Here is a 21248-nt window from a genome sequence, read left to right on the forward strand (position 1 = left end):
AACCGACCCAATCGGTAATACGCCGTAAAGCGGGCTATAATGGCCGTGGGTCTACTGTTGCAATTGTTCGACAGACTCCCAGTGCGCCCCGCCCAGTGTCTCCACTGGCGGAACTCCGCCACGGACGCGTAAACCGACCCAACCGGTGATACGCCGTATAGCAGGCTATAATGGCCGGGGATTGGCCGCACAGTTTGTGTACCGCACAGTTTGTGTACCGCACAGTTTGTGTACCGCACAGTTTGTGTACCGCACAGTTTGTGTACAACAGACCAGCATGTCCTGTCTGTGTCACTGGCAGATCGACAGACGGAACTACACCACGGTCGCGTGAACTGACCCTGTCAGCGACACGCCGTATAGTGCGTTATTACACCTGAACGCAGAAGCTGCCGAACCTGGCACCAATACGCTCGTATGGTGCGGCTCTGCCACCCTGGGACGTTCAGTCCGTTGGGTTGCAGTGGAAACGGCTTGCCTCTAAACGACAGGCACCTGGCCTTTTTTTTTTTTTTTTTTTTTTTTAATGTATATATATATACATCAATATTTGTATACATACATTTTATTCGTTAGGATGGATGCCCATATCAGACTCAATGTCCAGCAGTTTGTCTTGTGTCTCCAGCAGAGTCTCTAGTGTCTCCATCTTCCCCTGGAAGAGGTTGCACCTGAACTCTGCAGCCGCACTGAGGCGCTCCAACACGGAGACTCTGACATTTCTACTCCAAACTCTCCTTACTGTGGAACGCGCGCCACAATGTAGAATTGCACCTAGGTGTGGACGGCTCTGCCGTGCAACACACCATATATGGTGCCCCCCGCTTCGCGGGTTGGAGAGAAAACGACTGCCGGCAGGATAAGCAATTCATGCACGCAGAGGGGTCCAGACTCCCGTGCGCGCATGATCCATCCCCAAGCAAAGCATACATCTATCGTGGCCGCCCACAGCCCAGACAGACGTGGGGCGCTGGGCTGGCCATGTTTGCTATATTATTTAAGCCATGTATGCTTATCTATATACCTAAACAAATAGGTATATATTCGTAAACGTATGTATTTGTATACTATACACTTACATGCTCAACACTCGAATATTTGTATACTCATATACTTCGTATACACTTACTCTATCAGTATATGAGCAGAGCCAAGTGTCTCTTTATCTTTATTTCACTTATTTACCGTGAAAGTATTTATTTGTATATTTATATACTCATACAAAGACAGAATTGCAGCGAGTGCCGTGACTAACAGGAGAACTCCTGACCTAGCGCCACACTGCCCTCTTGTGACCTGTGGGGCACACTTCTCTTTGCGGAATCAGGTTGCACGCCGCTCGCCAGGAAAGTACTTTTGTTGGTGTGAAATATGACAGCGAAGCGTCCTGAGAGGAGCCTCGCCAGACCTGCTCTCTACCAAAGGTAAGTGGACCACGCTGCCAAACACCCGTTCTGTACTGTTTTCGTCTTAAACTGAGCCCACAAGCGTCTGCACTCGTGGAAATCAAAGAATCAAAGTGGCTCTGCCTGGGCGGGGCTTAAATACCCCACTGATTGCAAATCAGGGCAGGGCCACCATATGTGATGTGTCTTAAAGAGTATCCACGAGCACTGCCCCCGGGGGGACAGTTCCCGTAAATATTGAATAATATTTAGTGGAGAGCCAGTCTCGACCACGAAAGAGAACAACAGATGGTCATTCCTTACATGGGCTTTATAATTCTATAACTGACTCGCACCTAGTCGGCACGTTTGAAATAGGTTTGCATGAGAAGGCTGTTTGCAAGGACTTTGTCAAGGAGAGAAGTTTGACAAGGAAGAACAGGTGATGATTGTTGCCTCTTACTAATACATTCAATTAATCAATACCACAATGACTGTTATATGAATTTTATCCACCACACGCCCCGCGGGTCGTACCTATAATTCTGTAAAATCATGAAGGTTAGAAAAGAATCTTCAAGTATACACCCCAAGTGTATTCAAACTGTTTTATTGTTATTATTCTTATTCTTATTAGGATTTTTTTTTGCGTGTGAGAGCGGCTGACCCGCTCACCCGCAGCCCGCATAATTGCCTCTGAAATCCTGACTCGACCACCCGCGCCGCGGGTTGACCCGCGGGACCCGCGGGTTACGGGTCGGCCCGCTCATCACTAAAGGGTAGTGTTTCCTGAAGAGGTGGGTTTTCAGCCTGCGGCGAAAGATGGGCAGTGACTCTGCTGTCCTGACATCAGTGGGGAATTCATTCCACCACTGTGGGCCAAAAGAGAAAAAAGCTGTGACCGTGTAGATCGGCCAGAAGGACCCTTGAGCGATGAGGCAATCAGTCGCCCCGAGGCGGCAGACCGAAGTGGTCGGGCAGGGGTGTAAGTAGCCTTGACCATAGCTGGGAGGTAAGACGGAGTTGTTCCTTTCACTGCCCTATAGGCTAGCACCAGGGTCTTACCAAATGGTGACATGAATCTAGTTTCTGCAACAAAAAGTGAGACACGCTTAGGCATGTCTGATTAAATGGATGTCAAATATCTAAATATTGAATCAAATAACTTAAAAGCTGTGAGGTGTACACAAAAGCCTGGGTAGATATCAAAATGACCCCATAAGTGTTATAAAGTAAAATACTGTACTGTACTGTAATGTGTATGTGTATGACTTTCATTCACATTTTTTTCACATACTTTTTTTGCTTTATAATAGGGAGAGGAACATTTCTACAGTGTGGGTTTATTATTCTCTAATTAATTTACTAATGATCTTCATTACCCACCATATATTACACAAAATATCACTAAACCTATTCCCAAGGACTCTCTTTAGATTATAGTCTGTCCTACTAATGTGTAGGTTTAAAGTGTACTTATTTTGAAAATCATATGTGTTCAACCCTGATTGAGTCTTCAAAGTCCAAATTAGCTCAATAAAGTATTGTTGTTGTTTTTTCATTGAGGTATAGTGCTGACCTCTACTGGTGGCATAGGGAATTAAATACATTAAAACTAATAACATCACAGACTATTTGAAGTGGAACTTCATTGAAAACTCTGCCATACAGGTCTCAAATTAGAAATATATTTCCTTTTCACATAATTGCAGTGGTGTAAAGTAACAAACTATATTTACTCAAGTACTGTACTTAAGTGATTTTTTTGGGGTATTTTTACTTTCTTCAGTATTTCTAATTTTGCAATACTTTTACCTCTACTCTTTGATTTATTGATTTATTGATGCATTGATTGATTGATTGATTTATTGATTGATTGATTGATTGATTGATTGATTGATTGATTGATTGATTGATTGATTGATTGATTGAATACTTTATTTAGAAGTTTGCAGGAAAAAAAGCACATGAAAGTACAGTTTAAATACAAGGTCAACTAAATAGGATTAAAAAGCCCATAAAAGCCTAATGGCTTGTTTTTTTATTGACCTTTATTTATTCAGGGTAGTCCGTTGAGAGCAAGCTCTCTTTTGCGAGGACGCCCTGAGTACAGCACAAATATATACAATAGAAAGCATAAACAGTGAAGTAAGATATAGTTAAATTTAGAAGAACATTAAAGAAAATAATAATAATAATAATAATAATAATAATAATACTACAGAGAATATAGAGAATACACATGATATAAGATCACAGTGGGTATGCAAAACAGGTACACTCTTTACGTAATACCTCATCGAGAAGAACCTTAAAAGACTCTATGGAGATCAGAGTATCCAGTTTCAGAGAGACCTGGAGTTTATTCCATTTGTCAGGGGCATAAAATGAAAAAGCAGATTTTCCTTGTTCACTATTCATTCGAGGAATTTTAAGAGAAATGTAAGCTTGTGAGTGCGTGTGATATCCCGTAGGATTGGTGTTTAAAAAAGAAGATAAATACAATGGGAGCTTGCCACACAGGGCCTTATAAACAAATAAAGCACAATGTTGTTCTTTACGAGTGGTGAGAGAAGACCAACCTAGATTTACATATAAAGTACAGTGATGAGTATAAAAACCATCGCCGGTGATGAAGCGTAATGCACTATGGTACACTGCATTGAGAGGTTTTAGTATGGATAATGAGGTATGCATGTACAGAACATCTCCATAGTCAAACACAGACATAACTACAGCTTGAACAATCATCCTTCTGTTTCAAATGGGGTCCTCTTGTACTCAATTCATAGTGACATTAAATGACAGACAGATATACACTACTATGCAGAACATCATATAAACAGTTTATGAATTGAAAAATAAGCGAAACAAAATATCTATAGTACAAAGTTTGAGAAAAGGGTTACGTTATGACTTGTACAGGGGCCAGTTTTGAATTGCAGCCTCCTGAAGGTACTATTTTAGGGCAGTTTAGAAGGAGAGTAGGGCTTTACTCTCCTTCACTGCTTTTGGTAGGGCATTCCACATATTTGTTGCATAGCAGGAGAACGAATCCAACCCCTTGTTTGTGCCAAATCTGGGTTGGACGTGATCAGTTGAGCTACCTCTGGTGTTGTGATTGTGGACTTCATTTACGTTTTTGAAGTACTTTGACAGGTACCTGTACATGGGTATCTTAACGTTGTGGTGTATCTTGTAGACCAGGCCCATTGCAAGTTCCTGTACTCTGTCCTCTACTCTGTACTCCACTACATCTCAGAGGCACATATTGTACCTTTAATCCACTACAATTATTTGACAGCTTTAGTTACTATTTACTTAGATTTGAATACATTTTGAACTTGTGAAATGGGACATTCTGCATTATGAGTACTTTTACTTTTGGTACTTTAAGTACATTTTGATGCTGATACTTTTTTACTTTTACTCAAATACATTTTGAATTCCGGAGTTTTACTTGTAACAGAGTATTTCTATATTGCAGTATTGATACTTTTATTTAAGTAAAACATTTGATTCCTTTCCATCACTGCATAATTGTAAACTGATCGCTAAGTGAAGGCAGTGAAATCATTTGAAGTAAAACATTACAATATACGTATGGTTAAAGTGATTACAAATATAACCTGAAGGAATCACAAGACTTCTAAAAGCATAATGAATCTTTCTGGATCAGTCCCTGGACCAGTTCGGTGACATCATCTCTCGGGTACTAGATATTGTAGAATATACAATATATAAAATCTGGATGGAGGTCTCCCTCTAGCGTGGCCCAGTCCCTCTATTTCTGTAGGCACACATGTAAAAGATACCTGCAACAGACAGAGGGGGGGGGTGTTGTTCAGTCATGGAGCCACATGCAGAGAGAGAGAGAGAGAGAGAGAGAGAGAGAGAGAGAGAGAGAGAGAGAGAGAGAGAGAGAGAGAGAGAGAGAGAGAGAGAGAGAGAGAGAGAGAGAGAGAGAGAGAGAGAGAGAGAGAGAGGAAGCAGGGACCCCCACTACATATATTGTATAAAGTTGTTGCATATTAATATATAATTATATTTTTAGACTAAGAGTTTTTATCAAAGCTAGCTCACCAAATTCAAAATCAAAGAGATTTGAGACTATACTGTAGCTTGGAAGTATTCCACAGGTTTATCTTTTAAGTGACTATGTCTGTCTCCAAGTGATACTGCAGCTTTGATGGCTTCAAAGATTAGTTTGACAGCACCATCATCGGTGTCTAATTAAATGTTTTTTGTTTGTTTCTTTGTTTCTTTGTTTGTTTACACCAATAATGCTTATGCTGTCCATTGGATTTATGTTGACGTGTATTTTTAGACATTTGCATTTTGGGGTTGAATGTTTTCCCATCACGCAAAAAATTTGGCAGTCCCCCTGTAGTAACCCTAAGGACCCCATAGGGGTCCCAGACATCCAATTGAAGTCCCCTGGTGTAAAGTAATATGGTCCTGACTTCCTTATTAACAGGTAGGGGTCTATTATGTTCCCTCAGCCTTATGTAGATACTGCAAATATAACCAGTAGTATGTTGTTTTTTTCATCGCCCAGGTTCAGATTAAGACTAGAAAAAGTGTGCATCGGAGCACAGGTGTAGAAGTTGAGGGAATAATGTTGATGAAGTTATTGCACAGACACAATATGTTGATTTGTGGGACGAGCCACTCCTGCAAACCTTTGATGCCAATCTTAGCCAATCAGGATGGACTATAAAAAAACGGACAAATCCGTCTTGATGACATGACTATAGACATAGTGTGTACCGATTTGCGTGATGTTTGGACAAAATATGTAGGAGTAATATATATTTTTTAAATAGTGTGGCACAAATCAGCCTCCTGGTGGCGCTAAAATAGGCCAATGTGAAAAAGGTTTTGTTCAAAACAAACCACTCCTGCAAACTTTAGATACCAATCTTAGCCAATCAGGATGGAATTTGAAAAATCGGACAGACCCATGTATATCATATGACTACAGAGATAATGTGTACCGATTTGCATCATTTTTGGGCAACATCTGTAGGACTAATATAAAGAAATTTGTTTTGAAAAAATCGGCCTCCTGGTGGCGCTATAAAAGGCTGTTGTTTTTCCTTGACCTCTAGGGAGTGCACGTGCTTTTGACTCCACTATGTTTCCCAGGAGTGGAAAAAGTATTAACCACTTAAGCCCTATTTCAAATAGTGAATAGCAAATCTACAAACTCCCAAAGTGTCGCGATGTGACACGTTGTGAGCTTATAGATCCGCTATTTTCACTAGTATTGATATTTGTTGAAAACTTTTTTTTTCATGTCTAAATTTCAATACAGCAATACGTTGAAAAATCTTGATCACAGGACTATAGAGATCATGTGTACCTTTGCAGGGCAAAGGTTTTTCCTTGGCCTCTAGGGAGTGTGCATACAAAGTTTTACACAGATCGGTGCAGTTATAGGTAAAAACACGAATGGGCCTGTTATAGCGCCACCATGAGAATGATTTGAACATTTTCAAGTGGGATTTCTTCCTTGGCCTAGTTTTTGTTCAAAACAGAGCACTCCTGCAAACTTTGGAAGCCAATCTTAACCAATCAGGATGGTTAATGAAAAATCTGAAAGACACGTTTTGTTTAATACATCCAGGGAGTGTGTGTGCACAGTTTCGCTGCAATCAAGCCAACGTTAATGGAGATTAGCTGTCGTGTCCACAGACAGAATGACAGACACACACAAACGGACGGAGGGACAGACAGGGTGCAAAAACATAGTCTCGGCCATGCCTTTTGGCCTGGCGGAGACACTAATATTGTGGTTAATCTTTAGAGAGCAGCATGTGGGTTTTCTCTGTCCTTACCTGCAAACAAGACCATGAATGTAGCCACCCAGCCTAGTTTGTAAGACCAGCCGAAGAACCAGTTGGTGGCAGTCAACCAGGCAGCGTATGCCATACCAGTATAAATGGCCATGACCAACAGAACAACGAAAGCTGGGAAAGGTGGGAGATCGGGAGTTACAAGATTATACATTTGTCAATAGGGTAAATGGACTGCATAGATTTTCCAGTCTTTCCAGCCACCGAAATGTTTATACTTGACTATGTTTATCACACTCACCTCAACATTGGAATAGGTTACGCATTACATGCTACAACGCAGTACATATTCACACATTGATGGTGGAGTCCCAGACTGCAGACGTGCGTGTGTGTGTGTGTGTGTGTGTGTGTGTGTGTGTGTGTGTGTGTGTGTGTGTGTGTGTGTGTGTGTGTGTGTGTGTGTGTGTGTGTGTGTGTGTGTGTGTGTGTGTGTGTGTGTGTGTGTGTGTGTGTGTGTGTGCATGCGTGGGTGCATGCACATCCTCTGGGTTATTTTAATTCTGAGATTGCAGAAATGGACCCTTACCTCTGAGAGTCTAATAGTCTCTTTTTGGATCCACAAGACTGGGGTCCATTTTCATAGAGTTGAATTATTGAACACTGATAGTCCATGGGCCCAGGCCAGAATGTTCACTAATCGGTGCCACTCAAGGTGGCAAATTCTAGTTAGGTATTTTGAAAAGGTCTATATCCCTAGATAATATTTCAACATGATAGCCCTTCCCAAGTAGTAGCTTAGGGAGCCTGCAGTACCACTACGGGCCAAGACACCATCACACCAGAATGAAATGTTTGGAGCGGGGGAGTCTGGTGCAACGCTCAGGTCCTGGACCTGGTGAGACGGAGGAGGAGCCCGGCCAGGAGGCCATCCACAGAGCCTAGCCCCTCCACGTGCCAGAGCCTCCGCTCTCCCCCATTCCTGGCAGAGTAGTTTCGGACAAGCGTATTGAGTGGCCCTGTCTTTCCCTATTTAGGACTGACCATGGGTAGCTACCTGGGGCGTAAGTCGGGGCTTGATCAACCCTGGCTGGGTCACCTGGGTGAGGGTGTATGTTGCGAGACCCGAAACATCCTATGACCCCAGGCTACAACACTGATGATACGTCCCAGGTGCATCCATGTGATGTTTTTTCGTTATAGTTCCAGTTATCAGCCTTCAATGACACCAAACATAGATCCACAGAATGAAAACATCTAGTCACTTTTTGTCATACAGAGGAAAAAAAATATTATTCGATCTCTTTCATTGACTTGTTTAACCACACACATGAACCCTAGCTTGCCTATTCGGGGGCAACCATTCAGCAAATGGCATACAAAGCTCACAACACCTTAACGTTGTGACACGATATGAACTTGGAGCAGCTATTTTCAGTGAAGAGAGTGAAAAAAGGAGCGGACCGCATATAGAATGGGGACTCAACAAAGGATTAAGTGGTTAATCACATCATCATGCCATATTATACTATTATACTTTCAGTATATTATATTATCAGTTTCCCTTCAACGTCTACATCCTCCTGCTCCTACTCTGATTGCTGCAGGTTTCCCTGTACCAACTACATGCACTAATGTTTCCAGTGGCATTTCTTGTTACCCACACCAGATTGCATAGCTGATGGTATTGTTTCATTGCTAGAACAAACACTGTGTCAGTGCATTCAATCTAGAGTTTTGTAAAATAAAATAAAATAAAATAGAGACTGACGTGGATATTCCTGCACAGCCTAGATTCTAGGCTGTGCAGGAATATCCACGTCAGTCTCTATTTTATTTTATTTTATTTGCAAGCTGTTAAAGGGCAAGACCACTTTGGTAAAGGTTTGGGTTGTGTAGTTAGTTACCTTGCCATGATGTAATTCCAAAGGTGGACTAGAAATCAAAAATAATTGCTCCATTGTTTAGAACTTGATAATTCAAAATATGGTCCTCATTGACTTACATTGTATGGTAAAACAGCTCTCAAAATCACTCTTTTAGCACGTTAACAAACACAAACAAAGCTGATTCAGACAATATAGAGCATCAACAAACCCAGCACTGTTTGTTTTTTTAATAAAAATGTCAACTTCCTGTTGATTTTACTATTTGAAGATCCGGATCCGGATCTGCGGATCCAGTCTGGGTTTTCTTAATAAAAATAGCAAAATCTGCAGGAAGTTGACATTTATATTAAAAAAATAAACAGTACTGGGTTTGGTGATGCTCTATATTGTCTGAATCCACTTTGTTTATGTTCGTTTATGTGCTAAAAGAGTGACTTTGAGAGCTGTTTGACCGTACAATGTAAGTCAATGAGGAGCATATTTTGAATGATCAATTTCTAAACAATGGAACAATTATTTTTGATTTCTTGTCTACCTTTAGAGTTACATCATGGCAAGGTAACTACACAACCCAAAGCTCTACCAAAGTGGTCTTGCCCTTTAAGATACAATTTGAGTGGACTTGCCGTTACCATGAAAACAGTGTTGGAGGGTTTGCATGGCAAGATAAACATTCAGCTCATCTGTGGTGCTGGTACTTGACAGGAACTTTTTTCCCTGACACTTCCCCATTGGTGTCCTGTCTTTCACACGATAAGTAGTTGGGGGCTTGCCACCCTAGCATCTCTTACATGTGGCCTCCTTCATGGAATGAAGGAGGCACATTCCTCCTTCTTGGAATGCCCAAGAGGTAGCCACACCCCTGGCGGAGTGTGCCACCACAGAGGGAGGCAAAGGCCGGCCAGCCAACCGATACGCATTAGTGATGGTATCAACAAACAAATTGTGCGTGCATTCAACGGAACCACATCATGTATCAAACCTGAACAGTTTGGAATAGGCCTACCGATGTTGAAGTCAATAAATCCCCATAAATCTGGATATCGAGTACCAAAATCGATTTTTACACCTGACAGTAAACAGCACCACAGACCATTATCATTAGGTTATATACAAAAACTCAGTTTCATTTGTATATTGTGCTATGAAGACTCACTTGAAACAAAGAACAAAATCCCTGCAGCCAAGCAGCGTTTAAACCTCTGGACAAAGGACACGATGATGCCAGTGAAGCATACCATGCAGGACAGGATCATGAAGGCACCGGCGGCGTTGAGTCCTGTTGCTGGTGGTGGAGACAGACAGGGGGACACAGACATGGAACAAACCATCAGTAATCAGTGATCATGTCATGTAATGAGAGCTTTCTGCCATATTTGGTTAATCAATCAGGTGTCTGCACAGTAGAATCCTGTGTTCATTTAACTCTGTACAAATGCAACCAAATAGACCCATAACGGATGGATAAATGAACACTGAGGATTTTACAGTGTGCAGATCTCAAATTGAAATGATAAAAAGGAGGTGTAAAACATTAATACCAACTCAGGTAATGTTGTATGATAAATATTTAATATTTCCAGGTGTATTTTTAACATGCATTAATTAACAGGTAATACGTAACCGTATGCGTGCGTATACGATAAATCTAATTATACCTGCCCCTATCTAGAATTAAAAGTCATCAAATAATAGATGCTCTGTCCAATGGCTACCAGCCAGTACATCACCATGATTCATCAAATAAAAAGGACGAGATAAAAAACAAATAAAACATTATCCAATTCATAATTAAACATTTTAAACACTTTCTTAAACTGAAACATTGTTGTACAACTCTTCAACTCCTTGCTTTGAGAGTTCCATAACTATGCCTGTAACAGAAATACATTGTTAAGAAATACATTTGTTTTAATTTTGTCCGTTTTAATTTTGTGCGATGGGCCATGCTTACAGCCGTTGACTGCACATAACCCCGGGTATGGACTAGAATTTATTAAATTTGTGTCGAACGCCTTTTATAAATCAATAAATACTCATATTATGTGTTTATAATCGTCTATTGCTGTTTTTATTGTATCAGTTATTTTCATAAGTGCCAAAGCTGTGAACCGATTGGTCCGAAAGCCATACTGACTCTCACTCAACAGGTTGTTCTTTTCAATAAAATAATCTAATCTGTACATACACATTTTATAAACGCGTATTCATACTCAAACGTGTACTCAAAAATGGATGAATAATGGTTTACAGATGATGAATTCTTGATCAATTAAAGTATTGATGCTTAATTAATGCTTAGTGTATAGTTAGTTATTATAAAGTGCTACCAAGTACCAAGTGATTATAGTGATTATAGTGAGTGAAAAGTGACTTATTTGAGTAAAAGTACTTAAATGTAAACAAAGTGAGTTGAAATAACTTTATTTGTTTCACCCTATAACCGTCTATTAGACTGTAGCAACCATGGTTTTACCAAACAGTTTGGACTTAAAGATATTCCACTGTAATGCTGATTCTATTTGGACTGTAAAAGTATTCTATTCAGTTTCTGTTGAGCATATTAATGCTTTTAAATGTATATTCCATTGATGTTGTAATTTTGTTTACACTTTTTGTACCTTCAAATGCACATTCTGCTTAAATACATTTCCTACTGTACATCATATACTTTGCAGGTGTTTTCAGCAAGCCCACGCAGTTTCTGCAGGAAGTAGGAACGGCCTTTTCTAGTTACGATTGTTATTAGTTATTTTGTAAATCATCAGAAAATGAATGAATTATTTATATATTCTCACAATATATGTCCAGTATCCGAAAATAAAAATTAACTGAACTGAACTGAAGTACAACTTAAGTGAAAAGTTGCTCATCTTACCAAAGGTTCCTACTATGGTCTTACATGGAGGTACTATTCCTTCCACGCATTCCTTCCACAGGCCCTGGTTGTACTGTTTACCATCCCAATGCCACCCGTCCCAGTAGTCAGTTGCTGCGGCGACCACCAGCAGGATGTTCCCCACTATGGCACAGAGTAGACCCACAGCCATGAACCTGCGCATCTTGAGCTGAGAGCTCCTGTCACTGCATCCCGACAGTAAGAGGTAAAAGATATAGGATGGATTAACACATGAAATGCATGAGGCAAAAGCACAGTTTGTGAACACATTAAGTCATTCTGATCTATCTAACGGCAGCCATTACATATAGCTACAAAACAAGACAATCATCAAAGTTAAAAATGTGTGCAGTTCAACAGCTCAATGTCATTCTGCATGACTATTATGCAATAAAATAACAGCAAATAGCAAAATAATAGCAAAATAACTAAATAAACGTTTGTAGTGTGTATGTATATATATATATATATATATATATATATATATATATATATATATACACACACACACATATACACATACACTGTGACATACACGTATCTGTGTATTTTGTCTGTATGTTGCTTTTAACCACTGCACAAACGAAGTTCCAAAGGGAAAATAAAGTAACGTGAAGTTGAAGTGCAGTCTACAGTATGTCATACACGAGGAAAAACTAAACTACCGCAAGTATTGTATAGTATACTTGTAGTATGTATACTGCTCTTGCCTTGACATGCTTGACAGAACACAACACAAAAGTACCATAATACCAAATGGAGCTAAACACCACCATACTGATTGTATTGTCAACTTACAGGATTTTTTAATGAATTAATTAAAGCAGCACTATGTAGTTTGGGGTATCAGTGGCCACTTTGGACACAAATAACATGGCAGCCAGCATCTTTGACTTCATTACCCAATATTCTCTGCAAGCATGTCCGGCGAGGACGAGCTCACGAGCTGTGATTGGCCAGTAGTTGCTTTGACTGACAGTTCTGCCTTGGTGCCTTGGCAAATGCCAGGTTGAAGTCTCCCCTATACATAGTAATACAGTCAAGCCCCTAGCAGGGACCCCCTGAGTCTATACATAGTAATACAGTCAAGCCCCTAGCAGGGACCCCCTGAGGCTATACATAGTAATAGAGTCAAGCCCCTAGCAGGGACCCCCTGAGGCTATACATAGTAATACAGTCAAGCCCCTAGCAGGGACCCCCTGAGGCTATACATAGTAATACAGTCAAGCCCCTAGCAGGAAGGATGATTGTTATTGCTTAAACAAGTAACTTTATAATTTTGTGGGACATGATATGTTATATAGTTGTTAAAAAGTTACATAGTGCTGCTTTAACAATAATAATAATAATAATAACAACAATAACAGGTGAATGTCTTAATGCAAATCACTGCAATGATGATTTCATGCTGTGGCTCTGTAGGAGGTGAGTTGTCTAGAGTAGGTGGAGCTTGAAACGTCTGGCTATGAGAGACTAGCGAGTACATGAATTTGTCTGTGTCCAGTGCTAATCTCGCAAACATCTGGACCTATCATTACCGAATGTATTGTAGTGAGTAGGCTATAGTAGGCCAGAAGGCCAATGAAGTAATACCCCACTTTTTTCACACCCACACAATTTTTTTCTTTAATTTCATAATGAAAGTCAATGGTGGTGGGATCAAGCTGAAACGTTGCCCACCATGGACTGGCCACATGAAGTCTGAGATAGCCTACACACTTTATTAGATCCCTCTTGTTGAAACAAACATACAATTAAATAAACTACTATTAAATGTCAAGCTGATATTAAATTGGCATCAGAAACATCAACCAGTATGAACAGTATGCAAAAATATGTTAAGCAACCAATACAGTTTGAACCAGGAACTGTACCATTCCAACACAGGAGCCTGCAGGTCTTACCTTGTTTCTTCTGGAAATACACCGCCCTGACCGTGCCACCATACTGAGGTTCAAGGAAGAGAGGGATGCAAGGGAAAAGAGAGGGAATGAGAGAGTTGTGGGTAGAGGGAGTTACAACCAGGACGGACATGGACAGAGTCAAAGAAAAATGTCTTGGGCCTATTTAAAAAAGATTAAATGCCATAAGCATAAATAATAAAGACATTGTCCGATTGACCCCAAATTTCCATAAGATATTGAGGTGCCTTGATAGAACACGGCCGTGGTGGGAGAAGTAAAGTGGCCGCAGTTGTCACACCTGGTGTTTCAGATTTCTCTCCACCATCTGTGATTTCTGGAAGGTCAATATCTGCTTCTAAAAGAGAGAGAGAGAGAGAGAGAGAGAGAGAGAGAGAGAGAGAGAGAGAGAGAGAGAGAGAGAGAGAGAGAGAGAGAATGTTAAAGTGCCAGAGCCAATTATCACAGCTTGAGTTTACCCATACAGGAGCTGTTTGAACCTCATTGAACCAAACGTGTCATAGGAGTAGTGTGCTTGACCTCAAAAGTGGGGTCAAAGTGGGGCCCCCTGGCCACCCACTTTGTATCACCCTGAAGGGGTTTATTGCTCAATAATGACCGGTTTTCTGTTTATTATTATTACACTTCATAAAGACATGAATAAATTGACACAATATGTAACTGTCTGTCTGTCTGTCTGTCTGTCTGTCTGTCTGTCTGTCTGTCTGTCTGTCTCTGTATTAGTATGTATATGTATCTATCTATCATTAAATCATTGAAGACCGAAGATTCTGATTCTAATAGTTCAGCAAAAGAGAATCCAGTGATTCATGTGTTGTGTTATGCAGTATATGGATCTTAAAAATAGTGTACGGCCGGCCTTGTGCTCATGTTTAACTTCTCTTGATCTACCTTTACTTCTCTTGGGTGAATACCTCTCCTTTAGATCATTCCTGTCTATCACCTCCAGAACCAGCATCATGAACCTCAGGCCTCCCTCAGTGCCAAAGCTCTGCTTTATCTTAGTACTGGTGTCCACCCTGTCCAGTTTCACCAGCTGGGCATAAGGGATCTGTCTAGGGATCCGTTTATCCTCACAAAGATGCCACTTGAACGATTTGAAGTCCTCGTCTCCCAACTCCTCCAGAATAATGATGATAGTTTGTGATCTTGCCATGGTTCATCCCTGGTACAAAGAGAGGACGAACGAATATTCCATGAGAACTCGAAGGGAAACACCTTTAAAATGAGGTATAAGTATTGTAAGGATCGCGCAATCAACGATAAAAACGATAAAAATACAAAACCAATTGGTATTATTGAAGGGGAGAAATAATTGACCGAACCTTTTTTTAGAAGTTTATAATAATAGTTGTAATATAAAGCAATGGTTCTCAAACATTTTCATTATTAACCCCTATCTGAGAAGATGTTTTGCCAGGAACCCCACAAGAGAAGAAAGAAAGAGAAAGAGAAAAGAATCTATATAAAAAAAACGAAACAAAGTTTATGTCGGCTATTTTCAAATATCCTATGTATAAAATAGGGTTAAAGTTGTTTAACTGATTTCAATGCTATTGACACATTTTTCTGGGAACCCCCTGGAACCCACTCAAGGACCCCTGGGGGTCCCCGAACCCCACCTTGACAACCACTGACATAAAGTAACAAGCTGTGCTTTCGTTGAGTTCTGTAGAGATTCTCTCCATCAGTGGAACCTTCCAACCCCATTCAAGAGAGACATGTCTCATGACCACAGTAGAAGCTTACATGAGGAAATAAATCAATCAGACACAGCTTAGAAAAAACAAGATATCAACATGACCAAATATCAACATGACCAACATTCTCTGCTACTAAGCTCTCAGGTATATGCACACAAATAGCTTTGGTTCCTGCCAAACAGGTATTGCACAGAGAACAGAAATTGGTACGCACACAAATGCAAATCTGAAGCTATAGTAGACTGTTGTCACATGCAAATCACTCAATTGTTTGCACAGTGACGTGTGATTTGGGAGCGTATGGGAGTGGTTGGCAAACCACGCCCCCGGAGTGCCGCTGGAATCCAAACTGTGCCCCCGACCGTCTCCATTGGATCCAATCCAAGAGGGCCAAAACACTAGCTCCAAATAATCTGGCACACTGTGGCAGAAGTCAAAAGACACCCAATTTTCTTTTTTTATAATTATACTTATTTTCTGGTCTAATGTTGTGACGTAGTGAAAATAATCGTATCTACAAGCTCGCAATACAAAAGACACCCACAATTTTGACAGAGTTATGTTACAGTATTTGTGCAACAGTGACAAATAAAGATCCTGACTCTGCCAATCACTATGATGCCATTCAGGCAGTATATCATTAATTTAAAAGGAGGTGCAGGTGAAGGGATGGTGGCTAATCACTAATCATACTCTTTCGGTATAGCCAGCAGAGAAGCAATTATTAACCTATATAAACAGACTAGCGTGTTCATAAACTCTTTCGGTATTAACCTATATAAACAGACTAGCGTAGCGTATTTTAACCATCATCATCATCATCATCATCAGCTAGATATATATTTTGGAAACAGCCAGCCAATGGAGACGGTCGGGGGGCGCGGTTTGGAGTCCAGCGGCACTCCGGGGGCGTGGTTTGCCAAGCACAGCCAAGCTGTTGTCACATAAGTCTGTCAGTCCACAATCCACCTCATCATAGGTAAGACTACTAAGACATCAGCTGAGTGCCCACAGTGAATACAGCATATCAATAAGGGAGGCTGACTCTGAGGCGCAGGCTGTCGTCGTCATTCTTGTTGTTAATTGCCAGAATATTTTGTATAACCCAGATCAAGTCCTAATAAAGCTTCTTGCCAGTTTGGAGGACAAGGTAGCAGTTTACACTCTTGTGCCTGTGGTCGCCAGGGGGTACATTTTAGCTGTATAATTATTATTTTCTTGTTTTTTTGTTGTTGTTGTTTTTTAACGTTTTTGAGAATACATAAATTCTATCTTTTTATTGCTTGATACCCTCTATAATCAAACACATTTTTGACCAACTGTATCTATTTTAAAGTATAGTTTGTAATTGCTTCTTGTCGTTTATTCATTAATCATGAATTTCACTTCTCTGTATTACTATTAAAAGTACTGTACATTTATTATAACTTTTCACCTTGTATATTATGCTATTTGCTATATTAATGTGTGGAATTGCTCAATACCCTTGACCTGCACATCAGAAATCCACTGTGTTTATCAAACTTGCATGTGATATATGAGGGCTATTGAGTGAGCATCAGCCGTTTCATAGATTACACTATATACTGTATACTTAATGTCACACCTTAATATGAAAGAAAACCTTAATATGGAAAAGGTGTATTCATTATCTGTCAATATGATTTGGGATTTCCCAGTTATTCAACAAAACACGGCACACAGAACAAGGAAGCAAGCGAGCAAGATGGTAACTTTTTTTATGAATAAAATTAAATTTTGTCAATCTGTATTGTGTATTGAGTATGTTAATACAATGTAACTTATATAATTGGGTTGGTTGTATTTTATCTCCCTGCTCTTCTATTGAGACATTTAAATCATGTCAAAGGTCATGTCTCACCTAGACACAGGATCTGACACAAAGTTTTACAAAGTATTACACAATTTCAGGACTTGCACAGGAAACAGGGTTCAAATCCGGGGTAGAAGAGGAAAGTTACATAGTGTAGCTTTAAAAAAATTATTATAATTAAAAGTAGACATTCATTTTATACAACCAACCACTTTTTTATAGGAAAGTTTAAAAGGGTGAAACATGGTAGAAGTCATTTTTAAGGAATATAACAACTTACCCAAATGCAATATAATTTATATTTTAATATTCATTTTCATGCACAATTAACATGAAGAAATACATAATTCATGAACAGGACCCCAAAAGGTACCCTACAGTGATATTGGCCCACTATCTTAACTTGAACCTAACATAGTAGAAGTGTTAGAGGTGTTAAATGTAAAAATTTCTCACTCATTGGTTTTACTTTAAAAGTAGCTGTAGCAATAGCAGTAGTACTAGAAGATGGAGCGTTAGTACTAATCAATCAATCAATTCATCCATCAATCAATCAATCAATCAATCAATAAATCAATCAACTAATAAATCAATCAATCAATATTAGTCATAGTAGGACAAGTCCTGCCCTGTCCTTACCCCAGTGTAGGTTGTAGAGTGAAATGATCAATACAGCAGTTGAACCGAAATATCTTATATTTTGGGTGGTTATAGGGTTAGGGTTTATTCTACTATCTATCTACAGTTTCTGTATTTCTGTATCTCTGTCTTTTGAAGTCTCTCTCTGGTTAACAAGTGAATCAAAGTGTTGCAACAAATCAGAGTGACAGAGTATTTTCATTTGTACCATCAGCCTGTAGACTGGCCCAACCAATCACAACATAGAACATAGAACCAGTATTTAAATTTGTTGTGCCTAGCTATTTTTCCATTGGCTACACACAATGACACACAGTCTCTCTACCAGCAGAAACCGATAACATCTCTTGAATTTTGAGCAGTCATTTTCTGCAGTAATCTGAAAACTCACCTCCTCAGACTCCACCTTGATCTAGATATGACGACCATGCAGACTTAGCTTGGTCATTAATTTGTTCTTCTCATGTTATGTTACTTAGGCTTGTTTTTCTTTACCACAATGTAAAAAGTTACATTCCAGAATATTTAGACAGATGCTTTGACTTTGACCTCTTTATTGATAATAGACTGATACTAGGTTCTTGGTTTACCTGTAATCCTAGTTTACTGAGGCACTACACTGTAATGTGATTACCTTATTGTAAGTCGTTCTAGTTAAGAGTGTCTGCTAAATGCCTAAATTTAGATTCCTGCTTGAAGAAACCAGAAAAAAAAACTCCCATCTCATGTGTCTCACCTCTGGTATGTAGTAAGGCCACACCACTTGAACTTTTAATTTTCACTTCTGTCTGTGTCCTTCACATACACATACAGTACACACAGGCAAACACACAAATGGAATTTCTAAGTCAACCATTGACTACAATCTGGCATGCTTTCTGATCAACAAGTGAATCTCAGTGCAACTCAACGAGTGACTCAAAGAGGAAATTAATGTTGTGTTTTGTTTCCTGATTGGTTAGCCTATGTATAAAATAGGGTTAAAGTGGTTAAACTTATTTCAATGCTATTAACACATTTTGCTGGGGACCCCCTGGAACCCACTCAAGGTTTTGTGGGGCATTGTTTTCATACCTTTCTTACCACGCTTGAGACAGTGGGAGAAGGAACAAGGAACAGGGAACAAGGAACAAGGAACAAGGAACAAGGAAGAACTATTTAGTCTAGTCAGCAACTTGTCGCATCTATGCCAAGTTTGCAACTGGAACCATTCTGTAGATGGCATTCTGGGGCTTATTTTGTCATGTTAATAGAAAGCACAAAATGTGTTTGAATTTTTATGCCACTAATGATTTTAGAAGACTGTCATGACAATGTCATTTACTATAATTTTAAGTTATTGTTGTTGTTGATGGCTATTTTCATTTTGTATTTAGAATCTTCAACCCAATCACCAGAGGAAACGTTGTCATTGTACATTTATGCAGAAGCGTTTAACAAGTTTCTGGACCCCAGAAAAGTTACATATTAGAAATGTTGCATTTAACGTTTAGGTTTATGGTTAAGATGAGCGTTTAGGCATTATTTTTGTGAGGTCACGGTTAGGGTTAAGATTAGTTTAGGCATAGTTTTTTGTGAAGTAAAGTTTAGGGTTATGGTTGGGTTTACGTTCGGTTAGTAGGCTAAGTGAAATCCGAGGATTGACTCAACATGGTGTGCATCTGTGGAGTGTGGACCATGCCGTTGCATGTTTCAGATTGAAAGTTTTTGGGATAAAAAAATATTAGATTTTTCGCAACATACTGTGACGACGTTTTCTCTGGCGACCAGGCTGTGAATTTTATGCATTGTTTTAATGTTCTGCACTTTGTAAACTTTGCCATGGAACTTGCTGAGCACATTCATGCTCCCCGGAAGATGAACCAATGATGGTGACCCCATGGTCTATTCTCTAACACCACTCTTAGAAGCAATCTCAGGCCAAAATGTTTACAGTTTTTTTCTTTATTTTGACAGTAGACTGACAGGAAATGGGGAGAGAGAGATGGGGAGTGACATGCAGCAAAGGCCGTCGGGATCGGGACTTGAACCCACGACACAAAGAAAATCCAATCTGCAAGATCTTGTAGATCTTCTATTTCCGAAGCATTTCCAAAAGTCTTCTAATATATACAGGGTCCCCACACATTTTTAGCAATGAATTTCCAAAACTTTTCCAGAATATTTAGCCCAATTTCCAGGCCTATATAACAATCATTCAGCGCAATAATGTGTCTCTTACGCCTATGTAGAATGCCCAAAGATAGGCAGTGTAGCAAAAATAAAGCATAGAATATAGAATAGTACAATTTCATTCAAAATTTCGTGCAAAATTAGGGCATAGCTCACTGGAAGACTCATTATGGCATCCGTATGACTTATTTTATTTAAATAATATATGCCATCACACAGCCCGTTCGGCGAAAAACTACTTATGTTACATATTTCGTGTAATGTTATACATGTTTATGAAAATGTTTTGTATTAACAAAATCAATAGCCAAAACCAATGCATAGCCAAATATTTTTCCAGGACCCTTGATAAATTCCAGGACCTTTGATCAATTCCCAAACTTTTCCAGTACTGGATTTTTTTTTTTTCAATTTCAAAATATTTCCAGGAATTTCATGACCGTGGGGACCCTGTATATATATATATATATATTTTTGCCTATATTGACATGCCCAACATTGGGATACCAGAGTTAAAGTGGTTACTGGTTACCTACTCTAAAAGAAAACCTGGAGACTGGGAAGTCATCCACTGTATACTGGCAGGAGGCAGTCCTGAGACAGGCTTGAAATGCAGCCTGGTCCAAGTCTATCCCATGGATTTCAATAATTGGGTCTTATCAGTACAGACAGTGCTTTCATCGCATGTTGCATGAACAAACGGGACACTTAGCTGCAAAGATGAGTGGGTGCGTAACATTGTATGGTTATTATTTTTTACAGCTTTCTGGTTGGGTGAACAGGTATTCTATATTGATGAAAACAACAAACAACAGCCAGAGTGGAACAATGGAAGAATGAAGGTGAAAGTCAAAACCGATATGTAATGTGCTCGACGAGTGATTAGATACTGAAGGGCATGACAGCAATTCAGTGTCACAACGTGTTCAATGCGAGGGCACCTAACTTTGATCAGAGGTGAGCAAACCTTTATAGGTTGGAGGTCTGATGGTGATTGCGGACCCCCA

The 21248-nt window shown here is 39.7% G+C and overlaps 1 protein-coding gene across 1 annotated transcript; it reads right to left on the minus strand.

The window, feature by feature from the left end:
- Positions 1 to 3301: 3301 nt before the first annotated feature.
- On the minus strand, positions 3302 to 18230 carry LOC308095331 (lens fiber membrane intrinsic protein-like). Its single transcript, XM_080442352.1, has 8 exons — positions 18070 to 18230; positions 14785 to 15058; positions 14174 to 14230; positions 13876 to 13918; positions 11951 to 12156; positions 10229 to 10357; positions 7226 to 7357; positions 3302 to 5200 (listed from the first exon to the last, which is right to left on the minus strand). Exons 2-8 carry the CDS (start codon positions 15047 to 15049, stop codon positions 5151 to 5153), a joined length of 882 nt encoding a protein of 293 aa, XP_080298478.1. The 5' UTR covers positions 15050 to 15058; positions 18070 to 18230; the 3' UTR covers positions 3302 to 5150.
- Positions 18231 to 21248: the final 3018 nt, after the last annotated feature.

This window comes from Gymnoscopelus braueri (genome assembly GCF_963280865.1).
Source record: "Gymnoscopelus braueri genome assembly, chromosome: 11".
Classification (NCBI taxonomy): Eukaryota; Metazoa; Chordata; class Actinopteri; order Myctophiformes; family Myctophidae; genus Gymnoscopelus; species Gymnoscopelus braueri.

What these genes read in the sequence shown, in the direction of transcription:
- LOC308095331 (XM_080442352.1), bottom strand. Translation starts at nt 15,049, where the DNA reads ATGGCAAGATCACAAACTATCATCATTATTCTGGAGGAGTTGGGAGAC. An exon ending in GATTTTGTTCTTTGTTTCAA is followed by an intron (nt 7,358 to 10,228) that starts GTGAGTCTTCAT and finishes CACCTTTCCCAG; the next exon opens with CTTTCGTTGTTCTGTTGGTC. An exon ending in ATTCATGGTCTTGTTTGCAG is followed by an intron (nt 5,201 to 7,225) that starts GTAAGGACAGAG and finishes TGTCTGTTGCAG; the next exon opens with GTATCTTTTACATGTGTGCC.